The sequence below is a fragment of the Mobula birostris genome, chromosome 5 (assembly GCF_030028105.1).
Source record: "Mobula birostris isolate sMobBir1 chromosome 5, sMobBir1.hap1, whole genome shotgun sequence".
NCBI lineage: Eukaryota > Metazoa > Chordata > Chondrichthyes > Myliobatiformes > Myliobatidae > Mobula > Mobula birostris.
In genome coordinates, this window is record NC_092374.1 from 206,362,307 (window position 1) to 206,383,130 (window position 20,824).

The 20,824-nt window shown below is 48.9% G+C and overlaps 1 protein-coding gene across 1 annotated transcript in view; it reads left to right on the plus strand.

Moving 5' to 3' along the window:
* The window catches only part of LOC140198488 (complement C2-like), a 46,283-nt gene that overhangs the window by 2,174 nt on the left and 23,285 nt on the right, over window positions 1–20,824 (plus strand). Inside the window, exons 3-8 of the mRNA XM_072259575.1 lie at window positions 10,425–10,607; window positions 11,461–11,634; window positions 13,419–13,517; window positions 15,830–15,963; window positions 16,806–16,944; window positions 20,455–20,601. Coding sequence (XP_072115676.1) covers window positions 10,425–10,607; window positions 11,461–11,634; window positions 13,419–13,517; window positions 15,830–15,963; window positions 16,806–16,944; window positions 20,455–20,601 — 876 coding nt within the window. The remainder of the gene's footprint in view (window positions 1–10,424; window positions 10,608–11,460; window positions 11,635–13,418; window positions 13,518–15,829; window positions 15,964–16,805; window positions 16,945–20,454; window positions 20,602–20,824) is intronic.

Here is a 20,824-nt window from a genome sequence, read left to right on the forward strand (position 1 = left end):
CCTAAGCTCCATGCACCCATCCAGGAGTCTCTGAAAAGATCCTATCGTTTCCGCTTTCACCACCGCCGACGGCAGCCCATTCCACGCATTCACCACTCTCTGCGTTAACAAACTTACCCCTGATATCTCCTCTGTACCTACTTCCAAGCACCTTAAAACTATGCCCTCTCGTGCTAGCCATTTCAGCCCTGGGGAAAAGCTTCTGACTACCCGCACAATCAATGCCTCTCATCATCTTGTACACCTCCATCTGGTCACTTCTCATCCTCCACCACTCCAAGGAGAAAAGGGCTGAGTTTGCTCAACTTATTCTCAGAAGGCATACTCTCCAATCCAGGCATCATCTTTGAAAATCTCCTCTGCACCCTTTCTATGGTTTCCACATCCGTCCTGTAGTGAGGCGACCAGAATTGAACACGGTACTCGAAGTGGGGTCTGACCAGGGACCTATATAGCTGCAACATTACCTCTCGGCTCTTAAACTCAATCCCACAATTGATGAAGGCCAGTGCACCGTATACTTTCTTAACCGCAGAATCAACCTGTGTAGCAGCTTTGAGTGTCCTATGGACTCGGACCCTAAGATCCCTCTGATCTGCCACACTGCCAAGAGTTATGCCGTTAGTTTGTATATTCTACCATCATATATGACGTACCGAAATGAACCACCTCACACTTATCTGGTTTGAACTCCAGCCCAGTTTTACATCCTATCAATGTTCTGTTGCAACCTCTGACAGCCCTCCACACTTTCCACGACACCCCCAATCTTTGTGTCATCAGCAAATTTACTAACCCATCCCTCCTTATCCAGGTCATTTATGAAAATCACACAGAGTACGGGTCCCAGAACAGATCCCTGAGGCAGACCGTTGGTCACCGGCCTCCATGCAGGTTATGACCCGTCTACAACCACTCTTTGCCTTCTGTGGGCAAGCCAGTTCTGGATCCACAAAGCAATGTCCCCTTGGATCCCATGCCTCCTTACTTTCTCAATAAGCCTTGCATGGGGTACCTTATCAAATGCCTTGCTGAAATCCATATACACTACATTTTCGGCTCTACAATCATCAATGTGCTTAGTCATATCCTCAAAAAATTCATTCAGGCTTGTAAGGCACGACCTGCTTTTGACAAAGCCATGCTGACTATTCCTAATCATATTATGAATCTCCAAATGTTCATAAATCCTGCCCCTCAGGATCTTCTCCATCAATTTACCAACCACTGAAGTAAGACTCACTGGCCTATAATTTCCTGGGCTAACCCTACTCCCTTTCTTGAACAAGGGAACAAAATCCGCGACCCTCCAATCCTCCGGAACCTCTCCCGTCCTCATTGATGGTGCAATGATCATTGCCAGCAATCTCCTCTCTCGCTTCCCACAGTAGCCTGGGGTAAATCCCGTCCGGTCCCGGTGACTTATCCAACTTGATGATTTCCAAAAACTCCAGAACATCCTCTTTCTTAATATCTACATGCTCAAGCTTTTCAGTCCACTGCAGGTCATCCCTACAATCGCCAAAATCCTTTTCCGTAGTGAGTACTGAAGCAAAGTATACATTAAGTACCTCCACTATTTCCTCCATTTCCATACACACTTTTCCATTGCCACACTTAATTGGTCCTATTGTCTCGCGTCTTACCCTCTTGCTCTTCACATACTTGTAGAATGCCTTGGGTTTTCCTTAATCCTGTCCACCAAGGCTTTCTCATGACCCCTTTTGGCTCTCCTAATTTCATTCTTAAGCTCCTTCCTACCAGCCTTACAATCTTCTAGATTCATGTCATTCCCTAGTTTTTTGAGCCTTTTGTAAGCTCTTCTTTTCTTCTTGACCAGATTGGCCTTTGTACACCACGGATCTTGTACCCTACCATCCTTTCCATGTCTCATTGGAATGTACCTACTCAGAACCCCAAGCAAATATCCCCTGAAAATTTGCCACATTTCGTCGGTACGTTTCCCTGCGAACATCTTTTTCCAGTTTATGCTTCCAATTTCCTGCCTGATAGCCTCATTGTTTCCCTTACTCCATTTAGACTTTTCTAAAGCTGTGGTAAAGGAGATAGAATTGTGATCACTATCTCCAAAATGCTCTTCGAGTGAGAGACCTGGCACCTGACCAGGTTCATTTCCCAATACCAGATCAAGTACAGCCTCTCCTCTTGTAGGCTTATCTACACATTGTGTCAAGGAACCTTCTTGAACACACCTAACAAATTCCACCCCATCTAAACCCCTCACTCTAGGGAGATGCCAATCAATATTTGGGAAATTAAAATCTCCGACCACAACAACTCTATTATTACTCCTTTCCATAATCTGTCTCCCTATCTGCTCCTCGATGTCCCTGTTGCTATTGAGTGGTCTATAAAAAAAAACACCCAGTAGAGTTATTGACCCTTCCTGTTCCTAACTTCCACCCACAGAGACTCTCTGGACAATCCCTCCATGACTTCCTCCTTTTCTGCAGCTGTGACACTATATCTGATCAGCAGTGCCATGCCCCCACCTCTTTTGCCTCTCTCCCTGCCCTTTCTGAAACATCTAAAGTCTGGCACTCTAAGTAACCATTCCTGCCCCTGCACCACCCAAGTCTCTGTAATGGCCACAACATCATAGCTCCAAGTACTGATCCACGCACTAAGCTCATCCGCTTTATTCATGATACACCTCGCATTAAAACCTTTCAAACAATCGGACTGAGCGCGTCCCTTCTCTATCAGCTGCCTATAGAATAGAATAGAATACCTTTATTGTCATTGTTATGGAGCAATGAAACACAGTTTAGTAGCTCAACGTTTTGCAGCATAACAAAGAATATATACATAAAATAAACTCTAAAACCTCAGGAGTGCAGTCCAAAATTAATAATATATGGATGGGGGGGTGGGGGGGGTAGGACTATTGCACACCTGCCATTCCTGGAAGTGTGATGCATTTAGCTGCCGCCGTCTTAGGAGGGGGGCAGGAGAAGGGAAGGGGGTGTTATACATTTCACTGCTTGTGGGTAGAAGCTGTTAAGGAGTCTCTTTGTTTTCGTCCTTAATGCTCTGTATCTCTTCCCAGAAGGTAGAGGGGAAAACAGGTGATGTCCAGGATGAGTGGGATCCTATGAAATACAAGTAGCCTTCTTTTGAAGTCTGCCAGTATAAATGTCTCTGAGGGAGGGTAAGGGAAAGGGGAGCCTATCCTCCCTTCCTCACTGTCTCCAAACCTTCTCTATTTGTGAGCCAACTTCCCATTCCTCCATCACTTCAGTTTGGTTCCCACCCCCCAGCAATTCTAGTTTAAACCCTACCCAATAGCCTCAGCATACCTTCCGGCCAGGATATTGGTCTCCCTCGGATTCAAGTGCAACCCTTCCTTTTTGTACAGGTCACACCTGCCCTGGAAGAGTTCCTGATGATCCAGAAATCTGAAACCCTGCCCCCTGCTCCAATCCCTCAGCCACACAGTTATCCTCCACCTCATTCTATTCCTATACTCACTGTCATGTGGCACTGGCAGTAATCCCGAGATTACCTTTGAGCTCCTGCTTCTCAAATTCTTTCCTAATCCCTGTAGTCTTATTTTCAGGACCTCCTCCCTTTTCCTACCTATGTCGTTGGCTGGCTGTTCTCGTTCCCACTTCGAGATATCGTGGACGCGATCAGAAACATCCCGGATCCTGGCACCTGGGGGCAAACTACCATCCGCGTTTCTTTCCTGCCTCCACAGAATCGTTATCTGGCCCCCTAACTACAGAGTCCCCTGTCACTACTGCCATCCTCTTCCTTTCCCTACACATCTGAGCCACAGGCCCAGAATCCGTGCCAGAGGCGCGACCACGGTTCCTTCCCCCAGGTAGGCCGTACACCACCCCCACCCCCCAACAGTACTCAAACAGGAGTACTTATTGTTAAGGGGAACAGCCACAGGGGTACTCTCTCGTACCTACGTCTTGCCCTTCCCCCTCCTGACTGTTACCCACTTCGCTGTCTCCTGTTGTTCAGGAGCCTATAGCTCCTGATTGCTCTGAAGACAAATCAGCTGCCGGAATTGAGATCTGGAGAAGTGGCAGCTGCTCAGCGAGATGATCCGGGCATTGGTACCATTTGGGCGGTGGTCGAAAAGGGAGACGTGGCTCAGGCGGAGAGGACGAAACAGACATCGGTGCCTCCATTACTACGAGAATGGTCTCGGTTGGAGTTGAAGAAATAGATATTAGACTGGGTCACGTCACCGCCGGACCCACCTCGGCGTTGCCAGCTGGTTCTGCCCGAAGAATATCTGAGGATTGCGTTGAAGTCACTTCATGATGATTCTCGACATTTGCGGGTGGAAAAGACCTATAGATTACTCAGAGACGAGGAATTCTGCACATGTTGGAAATTCAAGCAACACACATCAAAGTTGCTGGTGAACGCAGCAGACCAGGCAGCAGCTCTAGGAAGAGGTACAGTCGACGTTTCGGGCCGAGACCCTTCGTCAGGACTAACTGAAGGAAGAGCTAGTCAGAGATTTGAAAGTTTGTGTTTTGTAGGAAGGGTTGGCGAATTATCTCAAAGTCATGAGGACATGACTGAATTTGGTGGGGGCAGAGTGTAACGCGCTGTAAGGCTTCACTGCTAATACAATGGTTTCTCGGTGGCAGCGAGGTTTTTGGTTATGACTAGAGATAACGGGGCTTTGGAATGTGTGTTAACCAATGAGAAGGATGTTGTACTTTCTTGTGGGTCTGGAAGAGAGACTTTCGCGGTCTTTTGCCGGCGGGAGATGAAGAAGGAAGACGTGTGTGGAGAGAGCTGGTAGACCACCGGATAGAGTGGACTCAGTAGGAGCAAGGGTCCAAGTATCAGCGACGCTCGGAGGAGCTCGATGTTTCATGAATGGCCGTATCCGTGGGCTCCAACGTACACACTTAGACTGTTGCATTAAAATGGGCCCTTTTCCTCTTTATTTTCTTTACTAACCCTATATTCAGATTAAGATTTATAAAGTTCAATCACTTAATTGCATACGGTGTACTGTCCGATAATTTGCTGTGCGAATTTGTAACCGGGCAACACATCACGTAGCATCCACACAACCAAGATTTCTCAGTTTTGGTGGGGCCAGAAGTTGTCTTCCCCTAGACGAACACGTGCTGGCCGAGCCTGAGGGTTATACTAGTATTATTTAATTGAACGTCCTAGTTTTGATAATGTTGGAATTCGTATGAATGAAGTCTGATCGCCATTTCTACGTCGTGGTCTGTCTTTCCTCAGCTCCTGGGCTCTGACATTGCCAGCACCTATCAACCTCCATTTTAAATATAGACCATAAGCTCATAAGACATCGGAGCTGAATTAGGCCATTCAGCCCATCGAGACTGCTCTGCCATTCCACATTGTTTGATTTATCATCCCTCTTAAATCCATTCTCTTGCCTTCTCCCCGGGACCTTTGTTGCCTTCACTAAGTAAAACCTATCAACCTCCCCTTTAACTATACCGAATTATCAATATGTGCCTTGTCGTATGACGTGAGCGATCATGATCTTTCCATGAATGTTCTTGGCATTTTTTTTCTACAGAAGTGGTTTGCAATTGTTTCTTTCTGGGCAGTGTCTTTACAAGACGCATGACCCCGCCTTTATCAATACTCCCTCTCTGATTGTCTGTCTGGTCACATAACCAGGACTTGTGATATGCACCGGCTGCTCATATGACCATCCACCACCTGATCCCATGGCTTTTCGTGACCCTGATCGGGGGGTGGGGAGTCTGAGCAGATACAAATCCTTGCCTAAGGGTGACCCAGCAGGTTTAACAATCTTGTAACAGCTGTCCTTGACCCTGGTCATCAACAGTCGTGTAACAGCTGTCCTTGAGCCTGGTCTACAACAGTCCTGTAACAGCTGTCCTTGAGCATGTTCTTCAACAATCCTGTAACAGCTGCTCTTGAGCATGGTCTTCAACAATCCTGTAACAGCTGTCCTTGAGCATGGTCCTCAACAATCCTGTAACAGCTGTCCTTGACCCTGGTCTACAACAGTCCTGTAACAGCTGCTCTTGAGCATGGTCTTCAACAATCCTGTAACAGCTGTCCTTGACCCTGGTCATCAACAGTCCTGTAACAGCTGTCCTTGACCCTGGTCATCAACAGTCGTGTAACAGCTGTCCTTGACCCTGGTCAGCAACAGTCGTGTTACAGCTGTCCTTGACCCTGTTCTACAACAGTCCTGTAACAGCTGTCCTTGACCCTGGTCATCAACAGTCGTGTAACAGCTGTCCTTGAGCCTGGGAAGAACAGTGATTTGTTTTGGCCCGAAACGTCAACTGTACTCTTTTGTGTAGTTGCTGCCTGGCCTGCCGAGTTTGTATTTGTGTTGCTATGGTGAAGGGACCATGGTTGACAGGATATGTGGAACATCGAGCCAAGAGGAAGGAAAAGGGCTTACCTAAGGTTTAGGAAGCAAGGATTAGATAGGGATTTGGAGAGTTACAAGCTTGCCAGGAAGGAGGTTAAGAACGGCCTGAGGAGAGCTAGAAGTGAGCATCGGAGAGTAGGATTAAGGAAAGCCCGTGGAGGAGTACTACACATACGTGAAGAACAGGAAGGTGACTAGAGTGAGGGTAGAACCGATCAGGGTTAAAAGAGGAAACATGTCTGGAGTTGGAGGAGATAGGGGAGGTCCTTCATGAATACTTTCCTTCAGGTCTCCAGTGGGAGGGAACTCGACGTTTGCCAAGACAGGGTAAAGCAGGCTGATACATGTTGTTGCTAAGAAAGAGAATGTGCTGGAGCTTTTGAAAAACATTAGATTGATTGATTGATTGATTGATAGATACTTTATTGATCCCAAAGGAAATTGCAGTGTCACAGTGGCACTGGAAATGCACAGATACCGAAGGTGAGATGACCTCATATAGCGCCCTTTGGAGCAGCGGAGTTGTCGTAATCTATTACTAGAGTGTACACAATCTTCTTGTACACAGTCTCTGTGTTGGTGCTCCATTCAACTCTGCCATCCAGGCGCACCCCGAGGCACTTGTAGGTCCTCACTACATCCGCACCCTCACTATCAATAGTAACAGAGTGCAGTGCAGTCTTAGTCTTCCTAAAGTCCATCGCCATCTCCCTTGTCTTACTTATGTTGAGGTGCAGATGATTCAGCTTATACCATTTAACAAAGTCCTCCACCAGGGCCCTGTATTTATCCTCCCGTCCTCCCTTTATACACACAACTATAGTTGAGAAATCAGAGAATTTCTGCAGAAGACATGACTCGGTGTTGTACCTAAAGTCTGAGGCGTGCAGGGTAAACAGGAAGGGAGACAATACAGTCCCCTGTGGGGCCCCAGTGCTGCTTATAGCCATGTCTGACACGCAGCTCTGAAGCCAGTCAGGTCGTCCATTATCCAGGAGACAATGGAAATGCCAACCTGCATTGAAAGGAGCTTTTCCCCCAGCAATGGTATTGAAGGCACCTGAGAAATCAAACAACATGATCCTCACAGTGCTGCCCTGCTTATCCAAATGAAAGTAGACTCTGCTGAGCAGCTAGATGACAGCATTGTCAACTCCAATGTGCTCCGGGTAGGCAAACTGCGGGGGATCAAGGGCTGATCTGACCAGGGGTCGGAGGTGAGCCAGGACCAGCCACTCTAGGGCCATGATGAGTGAGGTTAGGGCCACTGGACGGTAGTCATTCAAGACTTTTAGTTGGCGTTTCTTGGGCACTGGGACCATACATTATATTTTCCACACAGCCAGGACCCTTTCCAGGCTGAGACTCAGATTGAAACTGCTGGAGAACACCACACAGATGCTCAGAAAACTCCTTCTGGTCCTTGGGGTTCACACCATCTGGGGTCCCAGCGCTTCGCCGCGTCTGACTTTTCCCAGAGCCCTTCTCACCTCTCAGTAGTGAAGGTGAGACAATGATGACTGGGGAGTTGGTGGAAAGTGGGGACCGGAGCGTGAAGGTCGGGATGTATGTGAAGGTGTGAGTGGTTCCTACAGGGCGGGAAGGTGATGTAGACGGTGGTAGCCTGCGTTGTTCATCCATGTGTTGAACTGGAGGGGGAAGGAAGGGAGGCGTTGAAACTGAGGGAGCACTGGGTGCCTCTACACCTGGACTGGTGTGCTGAGCAGGTGTGAACAGGGGGACAATTCTCAAACCTGTGACGGGGTCCTGAATTACCCCTATGAATTGTGCTTTTGAAAAGAGAGGGAGAGAGAGTTATTTAACACCGACATCTTATTTTTAAGAGAGAGAGAGAGACGAAGACAGCTTTGGATGATGTTATGGGTTTTCTGCAACATGTTTACATTTTTACAAGGACACTGGTTTCAGCTTCTGTATTCTTGCAGACAGAGAAGGGAGGGGCTGTTTGAGTGACAGTTGTTATTCGGCACGGTGAGATAAATAGAAGGCCAGATGATAAACGGACAGACACAGGGTTTTGGACACTAAATGACCTTTGTTGTGCCCACGGAAAAAGTGGGTTTTGGAGGACCGATCAGGCGGATCGATCAGTGTCTCTCGCAGTGCGAAAAGGGAGTGACCGGTGGGGAGTTGTTTGTGTGACCACCCCTCGCCTGGGTTGATAGTTCCACCACAGAAGAACGGTCCGCTTTGTTGTGGTCACAGACTGTGACTTGTAAAGGATTTCGGAGGACAACGGGAAGATCGACGGCATCAGCTCACCTGAAGACTCAAATCACTCCCTCTCTCTCTCCATCACTACTCAACTCAATACCACGAACTGAACTGAACTTTACTCATCATCGTAAGACTGTATCTATTTACCCCGAGACTTGAAGAAGCTTGTTTTTTCATATATATTTCCACACTTACCTATATATAATCATTGCTAACCTTTTTGGCTTATCTGCATTTATATTACTGTATTGCGCAGCTACTAATAAATTACATTAGTTAATAGCAATACTGGACTCCAAAGTGTTTCCATCTCTGCTGGTTCTTTAACCCGTCACAGGGTACGTGACAAACCTATTGAAGAATTGGTTTAAATCACTAACCCATTCACAGCTCCATTCTGAGGTTCTACAGCTAGGCTGATTCAAGCCAGTGATGTTCTTCATGCCTCTCCAGCTCCCTATCCACCACCCCCCCCCCCCCACCGTCTGCCCAAACTTGTCACCAGATCAAAGGTTCAAAGGTTCAATTTAATATCAGAGAAATGTAAACAATATACATCCTGAAATGCTTTTTCCTCGCAAACATCCACGAAAGCAGAGAAGTGTCCGAAAGAATGAACAACAGTTAAACATGAGCACCCCAAAGTTCCCCCCAGCCTCACCCACCACACCACCACCCCCATCGCGTAAGCGACAGCAAGGCAACGATACCCCCCCTCACAACTCCCCCCCCCCGGCAAAAAGCGCACCCGCTACCGAGCACAAGTGTGAGCTAAGCGATAGCAAAGACCTAGACCTTGCAGCTACCCCAAAGACTATCGCATTTCATCCGGCATTCGGCAACCCACAGGTTCTCTCTCTCTCCCTAATAAGAGAGAGGAAGGTGTTCCCCATTTTCACAGCGAGGGGGAGACATAACATCAACTCGCTGGTTTACGATGTTCAAAAATCCGTTTCTATGCCCGAAGATCGCAAGGTCTTCGGGCCCACAGCGAAAGATTTTCCGGCTCCCCGACGACACACGAGTCTCCTGCCGGAGCACTGACCCTCGACCGCCCGCCTCCAGAGCCCCGACATCTTGGGTTTCCAAACCCTCGGCCGCCTCTCGGGCAGAACGCTTGGCGTGCCGAACAGCGGCCGGTCCTGAAACCCCCGAGAACGGGTCCCATTCCCGCAAAGAACGAAAGTCTGCGTGTAACTCTAGGTCAGGGTCTTCAGAAGAACCTGAATGGGAAAGATGAATATATTAAAGATGGAAACGGAGCTGTTTCCGAAGAATGAAGCAAAGGAGTCACCGTTTAGCTCCATCTTGACTCCGAGTCTCTCCTGAATTCCTCTTTAGCTACCTTGATCTCGTCCTTTAGCTCCTTCTGCGCATGCTTCAATTCCTCGCCGTCAGCTAAAGACTCTTTCGATCACTGATGACCCACTGTCCGTTGTTGGGAAAGTAGCGAACAGGATAGTTCGCTGCCAGAATCAGGGTAGGTAAGTTCTGGGGCCGGACGGGGTATACCTCAGGTTGCTATGGGGACCAAGGTAAGAGACTGCTGCGCCCTTCGCGATTATCCTTGCTTCCTCGATGGCCACTAGAGTAGATGTTTGCAGGGTGAGAAATGTTTTCCTTTGTGTTGAGGGCCATGGGGGGGGGGCCATGCTGGGCGAGAATGCGACAGAGCTGGCTGAGAGGGGTGGGGATGGGTTGCAGGGGAAATTGGCCTCTTCCCACTTCCATCCCATGTTCCCTAGCGGGTTTATCCAGCAATTCCTGATCTCCCTCCCCGCTGCATTTCCAGGGTTTCGCTGCCCGGCTCCCGCAGTCGAACACGGGTCGTTCTTTCCACGGAGGGGGTCGCATGCTCCGGGGGACATGGTCAGCATTGAGTGCGACGACGGCTACCAGCTGCTGGGGTCGAGCAGCCGGACCTGCCTGCCCAATGGCCGCTGGAACGGCAGCACTACCGCCTGTGATGATGGGAGTAAGTCGTGGTAGCCGGAGAAGGGACTGCTGTTGTTGATCCACTGTGCTTGGAGGTCAACCGAACTTCCTAATAGCCAATCCGGGCTACCGGTATTCCGTGATGTGTAGTCATGTTCAGTAACACTAAATTCTCTGCTGTGTACTAGTGTACCGTATACTGGATGGTGTCCTGTGGATTGGTGTGCTGTGTACTGGATGGTGTGCTGTGTACTGGATGGTGTGCTGTGTACTGGATGGTGTATTGTGTACTAGATGGTGTATTGTGTACTGAATGGTGTACCGTGTACTGGATGGTGTACTGTATACAGGATGTTGTACTGTGTACTGGATGGTGTGCTGTGGATCCGTGTGCTGTGTACTGTGTACTGGATGGTGTACTGTATACTGGTGTACTGTGTTCTGGATGTACTGTATACTGGAAGGTGTGCTGTGTATTGGTGTACTGTATACTGGATAGCGTGCTGTGTATTGGTGTACTGTATACTGATGTACTGTGTACTGGACTGTATACTGTGTACTGGATGTTGTACTGTATACTGGACGATGTACTGTGGATCGGTGTGCTGTGTATTGGTGTACTATATACTGGATGGTGTACTGTGGATCAGTGTGATGTGTATTGGTGTACTGTATACTGGATGGTGTGTTGTATATTGGGGCACTGTATACTGGATACTGTGCTGTATACTGGTGCACTGTATACCGGATGTTGTGCTGTGTATTGGTGTACTGTGTAGCAGATAGTGTGTTCTGATTTGGTACTGTAGATTATACTGTATAATGCATCGTGTATTGGTTCTGTGTATTGACCACTCGTGCTGCATTCTGGCACACTCCCTTGTCTCTTTCAGCGGATACCTGCCCAAATCCCGGAATTCCGCCGGGAAGCGTCAAATCTGGGAAGAACTATGGCGTGGGCGATAAGGTCCATTACCGATGTCAGGACGACTTGGTTCTGATTGGCTCGCCGGTGAGGGTCTGCCTGGAGTCGGGAGTCTGGACGGGCTCCGAGCCCAGCTGCCAGCGTAAGACAATGAGAGAGGCATGAAGCGGCCAGAAATGGTTTGCAAGTTAAATTTTCTGAAGAGAGTTTACTGAGAGTCAGAATCAGACTTATTGCCACTGACATATCTTGTGTCAGTGTTTCACGTCAGCGGTGCAGTTCGCTGTAATTTACAATAAAAAGGAGCAAACTAGTGAGGAAGCATTCATGGGTTAATGGACCTTTCAGGTTCTGATGGTAGAGGGTACGAAGCTGTTCTGAAACCTTTCAGAGCAGCACACATAGAAAATGCTGGAATAACACTCAGCAGGTCAGGCGGTATTTGTGGAACAGAACAGGCGGCATTTTGGGCCAAGACCCTTCTTCGGGACTGGAAAGGAAGGAGGAAGAAGCCAGAATAAAAAGGTTGGTGGAGGGAAAGGAAGACAACCTAGCAGGTGATAGATGATGGGTGGTGGGGAAGGGGCGATCGATGAAGTAAGAAGCTGGGAGATGATAAGTGGAAAATGCTGAGGGCCAGATAAAGGGGTAATTGATAGGAGAGGAGGGTGGACCATGGGAGAAAGGGGAAGAGGAGAGGGATCAGTTGGAGATGATAGGCAGGTGAGACGAAGAGGTAAGCATGGGGCGGGAGTCAGAGTGGGGTATAGAGGAGAGAAGGTGGAGAATTCAATGTTCATTGCATCAGGTTGAACGCTTTTGCTTCTCACACCTGAGAGTGGCCTCATCGCTTTTACGACTGAAGTTGAAGTGTTCCTAAATTAATGGGCATGGGTCTTTAGTCTCCTCTACCTCTTCATTGACAGTAGCACTGGAGAGTGCTGAGGAATGAACTCCTGGTGGAGGTTTGCTGACAGATGCAATAGAGGGACGACAGGGCCGAATGATTGCCCACAGAGGAAAGCTGGTGTTTGGATCTCACCGGAGTTTAGAAGAATGACTGGGGGAGGGGGCACAGATGGGATCTCGTTGAAACCCGTCGAATATTTAACGGCCTAGATAGAGTGGATATGGAAAGGGTGTTTTCTACAGTGGGCGAGTCGAGGACCAGAACAGAGGGACGTCCTTTTAAACAGAGGTGAAGAAGAATGTCTGTTATTCCTCACAGACAGTTATGGAGTCTAAGCCATTGGGTACATTTAAAGCGGAGGTTGATGGGTTCTTGACTGTTCAGGGTGTCAAAGGTTACGGGATGAAGGCAGAGGAATGGGATTGTGATGGATAATGGTTCAGACATGATGTAATGGCAGAGCAGGGCCAAATGGCCTCATTTGATCCTATGTCCTGGTTTCATGAGATTTAATCTCATGAGGGGGTGTGTGGTAATTGGCCTGAAAAGGGTGGTATTCTATCTAAGAGTGGAGTCAACCAATCCATGATGATCTCGTGGTGGTCTTCAGGGCCTGGGATGGGGAGCAGGAATGGGCAGTTCTAGCATTAGACCCAGGTGTATCATAACCCCAACACAGCTTTGTGCCATCTCCCCTAAATGCTGGAGTCTACTCAAGACATGCATCTCTTAATGGATTTTTGATGGGGAAGAAATTAAGGTGATAGAAGCGTTGAGATTGACGTAATACACATGCGATAGTAAAGGCTAGCATGGGCTAGAGGGGAAGAACGGTCTTCTGTTCCTGGCTTTGATGTTCTCTCTCTCTCTCTCCCTCCTTCCCTCTCTTTCTCTCTGTCAATCTCTCTCACACACACATGCACACACTGACGATCTATGTCTCACTCTGTCCCTCACATAAACACTCTCTCAACCCCTCCTCCTCCCCCTCCCCTATTCCTCTCTATCGCATTCAGACAAATTTTCCTTTGATCTCCCGGAAGAAGTGGCGATGCATTTCTCATCCTCCTTCTCCCTCCTGCTGGCCGAGTCGAAGGAGGAGGCTGTGAAGGCAGGTGAGTAACCGCGGGGCACCCGGTCACTCTGCAGCCCGGGGCACCCCCACTCACCCTTCCAGCCATGACATTCCCAGCCGGCTGCCTGAGAGCAGGAGCGACAACCTGGCTTCTGCCACGGTGGCGTGGTGGTTAACGCGACAGTAATACAGCTCGGAGTTCAATTCCGACACGTTCCCCCGTGATCCGCGTGGGTTTCCTCCCTCGTTGCAAAATCGTCTTGGTATGTAGGTTATTTGATCATTGTAAATTGTCCCATGATTAGACTCGAGTTAAATAGGTGTACTGCTCGTTGTCCTGGGAGGGCCTTTTACTAAATAAACAATTCTAGATCTGGGCACAAAAGCACAGCCACATCGACGTATACCTGTATTGTGACAAGTCATTGGGAAATTTTAAAGCGGAGGTTGATAGGTTCTTGATTAAGGGCATCAAAGGTTATGGGGCGAAGGCAAGGGCATTGGGCTGAAAAAACATATATTAGCCATGATGAATGGCAGAACAGACTCGATGTTGGAATGGCAGTGCAAATCGATAAACTGAATAGCCTAATTCTGCTGCTATGCCCTATGGTCTTATAGTCACAGACCACCAAGGGACGACACCTCACAACTTCCCCGGTTGGGCATCATTTCTGGGAGCTTGACAAAACCTGCATGATCATCCCTCGTCACCCTCGTGAATCTTGAATATCGTTTGGTAGGAAAATTCAGTTTCAGGCACAGACTCACATTCATATTCAGATGTATTTATCCCATGTGCAGTACATACATTGAAACATATGTAACAACGAACACATCCGAGAATGTGGTGGAGGCACAACAACATCAACATAATCAACAACAACAATATCATCAACAGCATCAACATCGTCAACTGCATCAATATCGTCAACAACAACGTCAACATCAACATCAACATAACATCAACATCGTCAACGCCATGAACAACATCAACATCATAATCATTAACATCAACAACATCAGCATCATCAGCAACATCAACATCATCAACAACATCAACATCATCAACAATATCAACATCAACATCAACAAAGTCAACATCACCAACATTATCATCATCAAGATCAACATCAGGCCTCCAATCTACAGTTCCTGACCCGGGCTCGTAGACCCGACGTTCGCGGTTCAGCCTCCAGACGGGGTTTAGAGTTAGTCACAGTAATTATCCATGGATTCTGATATATTTGCGCGCCTAGATGGTGTGGGAGCTGCAGGTGAACCTGCAGATGGTGGGGCCTTTCTGGCGGGAGAGGTGTCGGCTTTGGCAAGAGCTGCTGAGGTAGGCTGGGACTGCTCTGAGTGACAGCAAGTGTCACATCAAGTGCTCAATTGTGCAGGCTGGGGAGTGTTTCTGGTGGTGGGTAATGTGGTGATGAGATTATTGGGTGTGTATGGTGTCGGATTTCCTGAAGGAGGAATTTTACAGGGTAGGGCTTACATACTGAACGATAAGACACAAAGGAGTGTGATGGAACACAGGGATCTGGGAATACACGTCCATAATTCCCAGGTAGATAAGAATGCGCTCGTCCGTGAGGACGACTGACTGGTGCCTTGCGGAATTTATTTACTTTATTTCATTTGAGAAACAGCGCAGAATAGGCCCTTCCAGACCAACGAGCAGTGCCACCCAGCAACTCACCGATTTAACTGGATCCTAATCCTGGGACAATTTACAATGACCAATTGTCCTAGTAGTCGGTTCGACTTCGGACTGTAGGAGGAAACCGGGGCAGCCGGAAGAAATCCACGCGGTCACGAGGAGAACGTACAAACTCCTTGCAGGCGACGATGGAATGGAAGTCTGACACACCAAGCTGTAGTAGTGTCGTATTCACCGCTCCGTTACCGTGACGCCCCAAAGGTGGAAAAAGCTTGGAGCGTCACCTGGTACAATGACCACGGTAGCGTAACATTCAGCTCGCCAGCGATTGGGGTTCAATTCCGCTGCTATCTGTGAGGAGTTTGCATGTTCTCCCAGTGAGCATGCCGCTTCCTGCGGCTGCTACGGTTTCCTCCCACATTCCAAACGCTTACGGGTTATAGGGTTAGTAAGTTGTTGGCCGTGGACGTTGGCGCCGGAAGCGTGCTGTCGCTTGTGGGCTGCTCCCCCCACCCCGCACCCCCGTGCATTCGCGGATTGTGTTGATTGTAAACACAAACGACGCATTTCACTGTATGTCTCGATATACATGTAACACATAGCGCTAATCTTTAAACACAGTATTGGTCATAGTATTTATGGGGGACACTACAACGCCCCTCTTAATCACTTCTCACTTTTCCCAGATAAGCTGGGCAGGAAGATCATCCTGACGCAAAATCAGAAGCTTTACATCTACGTGCTGCTGGATGTCTCCGGGAGCATTACCAGGAAAGACTTTCAGACAGCGAAGGAGGCCCTGAGCCAGTTCATTGACATGGTAGGACCTGCACAGGGCGGGGCTTTCACAGGGCGGGGCTTTCACAGGGCGGGGCTTTCACAGGGCGGGGCTTTCACAGGGCGGGGCTTTCACAGGGCAGGACTCACGCAGGGCAGGACTCACGCAGGGCAGGACTCACGCAGGGCAGGACTCACACAAGGCGGGACTCACGCAGGGCAGGACTCACGCAGGGCAGGACTCACGCAGGGCAGGACTCACACAAGGCAGGACTCACACAAGGCGGGACTCACGCAGGGCAGGACTCACACAAGGCGGGACTCAGGCCGGCTGGGATTCACACAGGGTGGCAGTTACAAACTGTGGGATTTACATAGAATAGGACCTAAACAGTGTCGGGCTGACAATGCGTGGGGCTTACAAGGATAGCGCGTTCACTGGGTGGGGCTTACACAAGGTAGGAATATCACAGGGTAGAACTCACACACGGTGGGACGTGCTGTAATCCAGATGGCAGTGTGTGATGGTGCAGACCAGAATACAGATCCATATCTCATTGAAAGTGGTGTCACGAGTATAAAGGACTGTAAAAACAGAATGCTTTTTCAGTCAATGTGTTGACTACAATAGTTGGGATATTATTTTGCAGTTATAAAGGGCGTTGGCAAAGTCTAATTTGGACCATTGAGTAACTCTCAACCTATCGCAAGACATGCTTTCTAATCCAGGCAGCATCCTGGTAAATCTCTTTTGTACCTCTCTAAAAGCCTCCACGTCCTCCCTACAAGGAAGTGACGAGGACGCTGGATGGGATGGGAGAGGGAGAGGATATTGGGGAGAGGGGAAATGCAGGCACTCCTCTAATCAACAGCCTCTTCAAATAGATCAGCCGCTTTGAGGTGAGTGTGAGGTACGCCATCCTTCTCTTCGGCTCCCAGACCCGTGATGTCGTCCACATCGGCGCTGAGGAATCCTCCGATTCCAGAGAGGTGTCGAATATCGTGTCCGCAATGAAGTATGACGGTGGGTAATGTTGTGTGGGAGGAGCCGGGGGGGGGATTGGGAAGAGGGTGCTGTGGAGAGTCAGTTACCAATGGTGGAGGTAGAATTATGTGCTTGACTCCTCCCTCCCACACACCCACCCTTTGACCGCCCACCCTGAGCACCTTCCCTGCCCCACAACACCCATCATGGAACATTGGCCAGGCCACAGGGTATATTTAAAGCGGAATTAGTAGACTATTGATCAGCCAGGGTGTGAAAGATTACGATGAGAAGGCCAGAGAATGGGTTGGGAGGAGTAATACATCAATAGAGCAGAATCGATTGACCGAATGGCCTAAATATGATGCTGTATTCCTTGTGGTCTTACGATGGCCTCATACTCCCTCTACACATTGTGTCACCCGTCCTCTCCATGTCCTTCCCACCACCTGCTCCATGCAAAACATCTCTGCCGCAACCAATGTCCTTAGAGGACAAAGAACAGTAGAGCACAGGAACTATCCATTCGGCCCACAATGTTGCTACTTATTCATAGAAACATAGAAAACCTGCAGCATAACACAAGCCCTTCGACCCACAAAGCTGTGTTGAACATGTCCTTACTTTAGTAATTACATAGGGTTACCCATCGCCCATTTTTCGAATGTACCTATCCAGGAGTCTCTTAAAAGACTCTATCGTATCCGCCTCCACCACCATAGCCGGCAGCCCATTCCACTCACTCCCCACCCTCTGTGTGAAAAACTTACCCCTGTCAGCTACTCAGTACCTACTTCCAAGCACCTTAAAACTGTGCCCTCTCGTGCTAGCCATTTCAGCCCTGGGAAAAGGCCTCTGTCTATCCACACGATCAATGCCTCTTGTCATCTTGTACACCTCTATCAGGTCACCTCTCATCCTCCGTCACTCCAAGGAGAAAAGGCCGAGATCATTCAACCTATTCTCATGAGGCATACTTCCCAATCCAGGCATCATCTTTGTAAATCTCCTCTGCACCTTTCCTATGGTTTCCACATCCTTCTAGTAGTGAGGCGACCAGAACTGAGCACAGTACGCCAAGTGGGGTCTGACAGGGTCCTATATAGCTGAAACATTACCTCTCGGCTCTTAAACTCAATCCCACGATTGATGAAGGCCAATACACCGTATGCCTTCTTAACCACAGAGTCAACCTGCACAGCAGCTTTGAGTGTCCTATGGACTCGGACCCCAAGATCCCTCTGATCCTCCACACTGCCAAGAGTCTTACCATTAATACTATATTCTGCCATCATATTTGACCTACCGATTGAACCACCTCACACTTATCTGGGTTGAACTTCATCTGCCACTTCTCAGCCCAGTTTTGCATCCTAACAATGCCCCGCTGTAACCTCTGACAGCCCTCCACACTATCCACAACACCCCCAACCTTTGTGTCATCAGCAAATTTATAACATATCCCTCCACTTCCTCATCCAGGTCATTTATAAAAGTCACGAAGAGTAGGGGTCCCAGAATAGATCACTGAGACACACCACTGGTCACTGACCTCCATGCAGAATATGACCTGTCTACAACCACTCTTTACCTTTCGTGGGCAAGCCAGTTCTGGATCCACAAAGCAATGTCTCCTTGGATCCCATGCCTTCTTCCTTTCTCAATAAGCTTTGTCAAAGGGGTACTTTATCAAATGCCTTGCTGAAATCTATATACGCTACATCTACTGCTCTAACTTCATCAATGTGTTTAGTCACATCCTCAAAAGATTCAAACAGGCTGTAAGGCACGAGCTGCCTTTGACAAAGCCATGTTGACTATTCATAATCATATTATACCTCTCCAAATGTTTATAAATCCTGCCTCTCAGGATATTCTCCATCAAGTTACCAACCACTGAAGTAAGACTCACTGGTCTATAATTTCTTGGGCTATCCCTACTCCCTTTCTTGAATAAGAGAAAAACACCCGCAACATTCCAATCCCCCGGAACATTTTCCTTCCCCGTGGCTGATGCCATGATCATCGCCAGAGGCTCAGCAATCTCCTCCCTCGCTTCCCAGAGTATCCTGGGGTACATCCCGTCCATCCCGGTGACTTACCCAACTTGATGCTTTCCAAAAGCTCCAGCACATCCACTTCCTTAATATCTACATGCTCAAGCTTTTCAATCCACTGTTAAGTCACCCCTACAATAAGCTAAGATAATTTTCTGTAGTGAATACTGATGGAACCGTACTGCAGAAATGTGGCAAATGTTCAAGGATTATTTGCGCGGAGTTCCGCATAGGTACATTCGAATGAGACAGGGAAAGAATGGTAGGGTACAGGACTGTGGTGTACAAATCCTGTTGTAAATCTAGTCAAGAAGCCGCGGCAGTGTCTCATGTATCAGATTCTACCACCAGCCCGGCAGTGTCCCATGTATCAGATTCTACCACCAGCCCGGCGGTGTCTCATATATCAGACTCTACCACCAGCCCGGCAGTGTCTCATGTATCAGATTCTACCACCAGCCCGGCAGTGTCCCATGTATCAGATTCTACCACCAGCCCGGCGGTGTCTCATATATCAGACTCTACCACCAGCCCCGGCAGTGTCTCGTGTATCAGACTCTACCACCAGCCCCGGCAATGTCCCATGTATCAGATTCTACCACCAGCCCGGCAGTGTCCCATGTATCAGATTCTACCACCAGCCCGGCGGTGTCTCATATATCAGACTCTACCACCAGCCCCGGCAGTGTCTCGTGTATCAGACTCTACCACCAGCCCCGGCAATGTCCCATGTATCAGATTCTACCACCAGCCCGGCAGTGTCTCATATATCAGACTCTACCACCAGCCCCGGCAGTGTCTCGTGTATCAGACTCTACCACCAGCCCCGGCAGTGTCTCGTGTATCAGACTCTACCACCAGCCCCGGCAGTGTCCCATGTATCAGACTCTACCACCAGCCCGGCAGTGTCTCGTGTATCAGATTCTACCACCAGCCCGGCAGTGTCTCATGTATCAGACTCTACCACCAGCCCCGGCAGTGCATAAAACGCACCCACCACCACTCTTTGCCTAAAACACATTTTCCTCCAATCACTTTAAATCTATAACCCCTTCATAGTATCCATTTCTGCCTTGGGGAAAAGTCTCCGGCCGTCTACTCCCCACCCCTGCTGCTGCCCTTGTCCCGTCCATACCGCTCGCTTCCCAAGCCAGCTTCTGCAGCCACCCACCCGAACCTCTCTTCCCCACACCTCTGGGTGAAAGTGTTCTGCTACTTGTCATAGTTGTACAGAGTTTCTCTTCTGGGCACCGGGTGGCGGGATAGGGCAGCACAGCTCTCGTTCCTCTGACAATCTCCCAATTCAGACATAGCCAAGTCAGCCCACCCTCTGATCCCGTCCTGACGCACCCACATCGCTGTTCCCCCACTCCACCCGTACCCCGGGTCGTGTGTGTGTGACCTACCCCTGCCTCTCCTGTTGCCGCCTCACTCTAGTCACGTTGCCGCATATAGACGGTGCCCAACTAAGCCTTTCCATTCCACGCCGTAGACTACGTGTTGAACAAGAACTTGGGAACCAACGTGACCGGAGCTTTGAAAACCGTCTACGGGATGATGAGTTACGCCAGGACGAACATGAAGGACAGACTGGATGAATGGATGCAGATCCGCCACGTGATCCTGATCTTCACGGACGGTAGGTCACCGACTAAAGCCGCGGAATACCACTCCCCTCCCCTCAACCCCTACCACACCGCTCATCCTATACCTAGATGGAATCTCCTTGGTTCCCGGGAATCGTTAACACCTCTGTCGCCTCTGTACTGCCTAAACATTTCGTCATCATATGTACGTCGAGACGTGCAATGAAACATGTCATTTCCGTCAACGACCGACACAATTCAAGTGTCGCCATCCCT